General features: G+C 37.6%; 1 protein-coding gene across 6 annotated transcripts in view; it reads right to left on the bottom strand.

The window, feature by feature from the left end:
- Nucleotides 1–1,627: 1,627 nt before the first annotated feature.
- The window catches only part of SUPT3H (SPT3 homolog, SAGA and STAGA complex component), a 440,959-nt gene continuing 436,586 nt past the window's right edge, over nt 1,628–6,000 (bottom strand). For all 6 annotated transcript variants that reach the window (XM_060111003.1, XM_060111004.1, XM_060110999.1 and 3 more), the window contains one exon: nt 1,628–2,973. In XM_060111003.1, the coding sequence (XP_059966986.1) occupies nt 2,932–2,973 (42 nt within the window). In that variant the 3' untranslated portion in view covers nt 1,628–2,931. The remainder of the gene's footprint in view (nt 2,974–6,000) is intronic.

The raw sequence follows: 6,000 nt of genomic DNA, 5'->3' as shown, positions 1-6,000 counted from the left end.
CCCTTTTCTCCATACCCCCTCTAGCATTTATTGTTCATAGACTTTTTGATGATGGCCATTCTGACCGGTGTGAGGTGATTGTCGTTTTGATTTGCATTTCTCTAACAATTATTGATGTTGAGCATCTTTTCACATGCTTTTTGGCCATCTGTATGTCTTCTTTGGAGTAATGTCTATTTAGATCTTCTGTCCATTTTTTGATTAGGTTATTTGGGTTCTTTTTTACATTTAGCTGCATGAGCTGTTTGTATATTTTGGAGATTAATCCCTTGTCGGTTGCTTCATTTGCAAACATTTTCTCCCATTCTGTGGGTTGTATTTCAGTTTTGTTTATGGTTTCCTTTGCTGTGCAAAAGCTTTTAAGTTTAATTAGGTCCCATTTATTTATTTTTGTTTTTATTTTCATTATTCTAGCATCAACATCACGAAGTCATTGGGAAGATAAATGAACCGCCAAAGGTAAGGTTCCTGACACAAAGTAGGTGCTCAAAGTATGTTAATTCCCCTCTCCCCTGCTTACAGACCTCTTTTTAAAAATTGATGTATAACTGGCATATAACACATTATTTAATTAGTATCACAGTCCCTCTGAAGAAGATTTTAATATAACGCTTACGCTTTAGGATGTGTCCATAATTAGAATCATTTAAAAAATAAATCTAGGTTACTGTCTAAGATAAACATGCCATAAAACCCTGATGTGTCTTGGTAATATCTAATGCAAACCCAGTATGGTGGAGTATAAGACTAGATAGACTGATAATTAGGGACCATGGTCTGGTCTCTGGTCTGTCATAGCATTGCTGAGTGACGTTGGTAAAGTCAGCTTCCCTCTTCAGGCCATCATTTTCCATCTGTAAAATGAGTGGTTGTTTTCAATGACCTTTAAGACCATCTTCCACTCTGACAGTTTATGATTCTACATAACAATTTAATCTTTAAAGAAATTTATTTAAGTCACATTTTCTGAAACTTTCCCTTTATAAATTTTTTTCCCCTATACTCACTGCTTAAGGAAATTTTATTTCACTTCAAATTTAGTGTTGTGGAAAGAGTCAGAAAAAGAACCTAAGTGTAGAAAAGAAAAAAAAAAGAATTACAAATATTAATATTGAGCCATTACGGGGACATCTAGGCTGGTTCAGGACAGACATAAATGACCTTGTTTTATTCTAAATTCAGCTCACTGGCTTATGATGAAAAGTGAGAGGTTATTATATGGACTTACTGGGCAAAACCAGATTTTATAAATAATTACCTGTCAGACTGTTCAAGATAGACAAACATACGCCAGACCAACAAAAACACAGACCTGTCATATTTCTGAGAGAAATGTACGTTGAGTCTTCCTTCTCTGGGACTATAAGGAGATCAGGTAGAATAAAATGAAGGGAAAAAAAATCTAAACCCTGTATTTTCTGCCTTGTGCATACTTTAAAATGTATAATGTGGGAGACGAGGAATTTCGATGTGAAAAATCGGCTCCTGAAAATTTTATACATCTATAAGCCTGGCACAGAAACCAAATACAATAAACGCAGTCGTTTTAAAAGTTAGGATGTTTACTGCAAGCTTATAATTTTCCATGATTAGAGATGCCAAGAAAAATAAGAATGATGATAAAAAGAAAAGTTTAATCATACATTTCACCAAGCACAGATGGAACATCAAAACCCTTTGGCAATTTTTTGATATTATATATCTGCATTTTTTGTTCTTGACATGAAGATTTTTTCCAGAAGGACTAACATAGAACAGGTAAGTGATAGTTAACAAATGTGAATAATATGGCACAATCACATTAGCTGAGCCTCACTGTGATTTGGTCACAGGAGGAAAATCTTCCACGCTTCTCATTTCTGTTTTTATTAATTCTTTACAAAGGCTATCTCAGTGTGTGTAGAAACCATGATAAAAGTAAAATTATACAAAACTCATAAAGAATTAAAGAAACAACTTCCTTCTTTGCAATTCAAGTTCAATCAAGAACTGCATATAACTGCTATATTTTGGTTTGCTTCATTACAGTTCCTCGTTTATTGGAGAAAGTATAGATGTCAGAAGGATAACTCAGCTGCTACCAGCAAGAAACTGCCCAGCCCACATTTCAGTCTAGGTGTTAGTGCTTTGGAGGGAGAAAGCAGATCACTTGGCTCCTCATCCATTGATTCTAACCGCTTTGCTTCTAAATGGGTACAGCATTGTGTGTGAGGGCTGGGCCTGGGGATCGGAGGGACAGGGGAAGGAGAAAAATGAAGATGGGGAAGAGGGTCTACGAGGGGAAAAACACACGATAGGCAGATACTCAGAAAGTAGGGAAGAGGCCATGAAAATGACACATATACTACACGTGGGGTGAAGGGAAGAGAAGATGGGAACAGACAGTTCATCAGGCCAATTAGGTCTTTGATTAGTGTGAGTTTATAAGATGGACATTTGTCTGTAAAATACATGTAGATCTAGATATCAAATGTCAGAAGGTAGAGTTGGTGGGACAGTGCAAGGGGAAAACTGACTGTTCTTTTAATTAATTTTGTTTCCTTTGTCCTAAACCTGGATTACAAAATGCATCAAATAAAACACAGACTAAACACTGAGGAAAAAAAAGTCACTGCTTTTAAGTTATGTGAGCTGAGAGCAGTAAATCTATTCCAAATTAAAATTTCAAAATTGTGTGCTGTGCATTCTTGTCCACCTACACACCATCCCAAACATCCTGCCATTAATTGGCCAAATGGCCCATCTAGTAAACAAGACTAAGCGTTGAGGGGGCTGGAAAAGGGCTGGAGTCAGCCAGTTGATAGTCACAACAAACCAACCCACTCCCAAGGATGCGGAGAAGGTAAACTTGTATTTTATTTTGCCCAAGGAGGGGAACAGAAATCACCTTAATATAACATTGCCTTTCCTGTTGTCTCAGTCACAGTCACATCAGCAGGCCAGAAAAGCCATCCCATTCCTGCGGTAGGCACTCTGTCAAAGAAAAAGAAATCTGCAGTGAATTATCACATCAAGTCAAACCAGGAAAGGAAGCAAAAGAGCAAACAGAACTTTCTTCCTGTTTTGTAGACTCTGCTGGCTACAATCTAATACAGTGCTTAATCTGAACATTTCTGGTGGCAAAGCTTTAGCAGCCACTCTGTTAAAAAGTCAGTGTGGTTAACAAGTGGTTAGTGATTCTATTTTGGGGGAGTGGGAGATACCTAAAATAAGACATCCCATTTTGTTAATTGATTGGGCTTGGTTAGGCCAAAGACATGTTGTGTTGAATCTGTTTGTCCTTTATAAACATGTGCTCTCTATTGGACATGCCCAAGAATCACTTCTAACTAAGTCTCTTAATAGTCTGTAAATTACTGACTCATTATATCCTTCCCAGGCCTAATTTACAGTCTCAGCGAAAAGCTATGGGAACAGATACTAAGAGAGCACCCCCCCCCCACAAACATGGCAATCTCTAAGGAGTTCTGTACATTATAGACATTACAGAAAACTTGAATCTTACATAATTTTATATACATTCATGTACATATAGATATATAAATGAATATTCATGATGGGATAAAAATACTCCCATAAAAGAAAAATGGGAAAATAGATACTAATTGCAATAATGCAATATATTCCAGTAAAGAAAGTAAAATGGCGTGATTTCTCACCTCAGGAGATATATTCTGCATTTCAGAGTTGAAAGACTTGGGCCATACAGGGCCTCTGTGACTCGTCCTCATTCTCACAATGAGACCCAGAGTGAAGCAGAATTAAAATCCGGGATTTAGGAATAAAATACCCTTTTTCACCACCATAGTTTTCATTATTTAAACTAGGAACAGCAACGTTCAGAGAATGCATAACCCTCAAGTAAATGGAACTTTTCTATAATCTGTTTTCAGAAAAATGGAAAAAAATGACAAAACCTCATATCAGGGATTTTTTTTTTTTTTTTCCTTTAAGCTAGTAACTCTGGGCTGTTCTGGAGTCTGTAAACTTTCGGTCCAATAAATTTACCTTCAGTAGCCATATTATAGGAAATACAGAATAAGCTTTTATGGTTAAGATAATGTTATGAAGGTGCTGAGAGTTTAATTCTAAAAACATGATTATTTTTAATTATACAAAAAAAAGGAAAGTGGCCCCAAGCTTTTTAGAAAGACTTCTACCAATATGAGGTGAAACAAAAATGGTTTTCCAGATAACTTTCTGTTAATCATAAAATTCAATTAACTTCAAAACCTTCCCTCCAAATCTCCTGCTTACACAGGATTTACTATGGTTGTCAGGCTTTGGCGCCCTGGCTGAAATTTCATCGGTGGGTTATGCTGTTACACAGTTCACTCCAGATCAGCATATCAAGGATGAGAAAACAGTGGCAGATTCCAAGTTTCCTTTCTCAGGGATCCCTGGGAGCTCCATCTTACCATTGCACTTTTTGTGCCACAGGGCAGTTTCAGACTGAAGCAAACATTCTAACAAAGGCTAGAAAATTCCAGCTCTAGCTCCTAAGATTGTGCACCGGAGAACAGTGGTTAAGTGAGCTCCTTGGAGAGCCACAAATAAGTTGCAGGAACGGATAAGGTGTCTTCCCACAACTACAGGCAGGGGAGCCTCAGGCCTTGAAACAGCCCCTTCCACCACAGCCGCCTTTGAGAGGCTCACGCCAAAGTAATACTTTCAGCTTCTTAACCTTGATATTTTACAGTTTACAACCACAGTGACAACCTTTAACATTACATAATTTTGAAAGCACAGGGATGGTTTACATGGAGATAAATGGACCTGGGAATAAAGCTGGGTTCCTCTTAAAGGTAAATGGTTGAGGCGAGCCTTCCTTGAAAAAGCAGTCTTGGCTCGGGAGAAGACTGAGTCTTGGCTGAGCTCACCTGAGAAATTACCACATTAAATCTTTCCAGGGTGGGCGATATGAAATGGTTCGCTCCAGTATTGAAAAGGTCACTTTTCAAAAATCAAGTCACCTTCACGGATAATTGATTACTATTGTTTGCAAACAAGTAAAAGATGACAGGCTTATTTAATAACATAGACACTCAAGTAGCCAAGTTTAATGAGAAAACAAAGTTTAGAGCTGACCCAGATTTCTGGAATAAGTTCTTCCTATTCTAATTCTAAAATAAAGAAGAAACAAACGGGCATGTGTAATTAGTGAACAATTTCAGCAAACCAATCCCCTAGGGTCCTCCACCCTGAGTCACTGCTTTTTTCCTTTTGATGTATAAAGGATGTATGTTGTCTGTCTGTGTAGGGTAATTATGGGAATGTCCCAAATTTGGCATCCCTTCCAGAGTAAGCAACTTGAAAGGAAGATGGATGAAGACAACTCATCTCTGTGTCAACTGTGAATTTCTCTCTATTTGTGTTGTGAATGCTGAAACTAAATTTAAACATTGCTTGGTGTGAGGGCCTTCCAGAGGCCACGTTCTCATGAAACATTCTGTATCCAACTCACTCTCTACTGTCAGATCCTATGAACGATTCACAGACACCCCTAGTTAGTAAAACCCAGACCTTGACCAGAAAAAGCCAGGACCTCCCCAGCTACTGAAAAGTATAAATTAATCAATAACACAGACCTCGCCCACCCCCCCCAAACCAGCTCTTCCTGCTATAAACCACTTAAGCTTTACTTCCTACTTAATAGAGCTCTGTTCTCTACTCCTGTTGGCTCCTATGTTAATGCATTGAACAGCTCAGATATTTTAGCATCTCCCAAAGTTACCAGCAAAGATGATATATATATATATATATATTTAAAGGACCAATTGTAGTTCTTAGGCTTTTTTTTCTTTTTAATTGAGTATCAAGCTAGCTCCCCATTTTGACATTCTTTTATTTATTCAGCTCCAAATTATGACCTTTTACTGGAATCTCAATCTACCTGGATAAACAGACATTGATTCTACTTGCTGCACTGAGCACTGGTGGGGAAATTAACTAATTAAGGGTGTACTTTTAAAATATGGCTTAAAAAAATCATATGGACAA

This window comes from Mesoplodon densirostris, chromosome 10, assembly GCF_025265405.1.
Source record: "Mesoplodon densirostris isolate mMesDen1 chromosome 10, mMesDen1 primary haplotype, whole genome shotgun sequence".
Taxonomy (NCBI): Eukaryota; Metazoa; Chordata; class Mammalia; order Artiodactyla; family Ziphiidae; genus Mesoplodon; species Mesoplodon densirostris.
The sequence above is the reverse complement of the archived record's forward strand: the minus strand, read 5'-3'. Positions and strand labels throughout refer to the sequence as shown.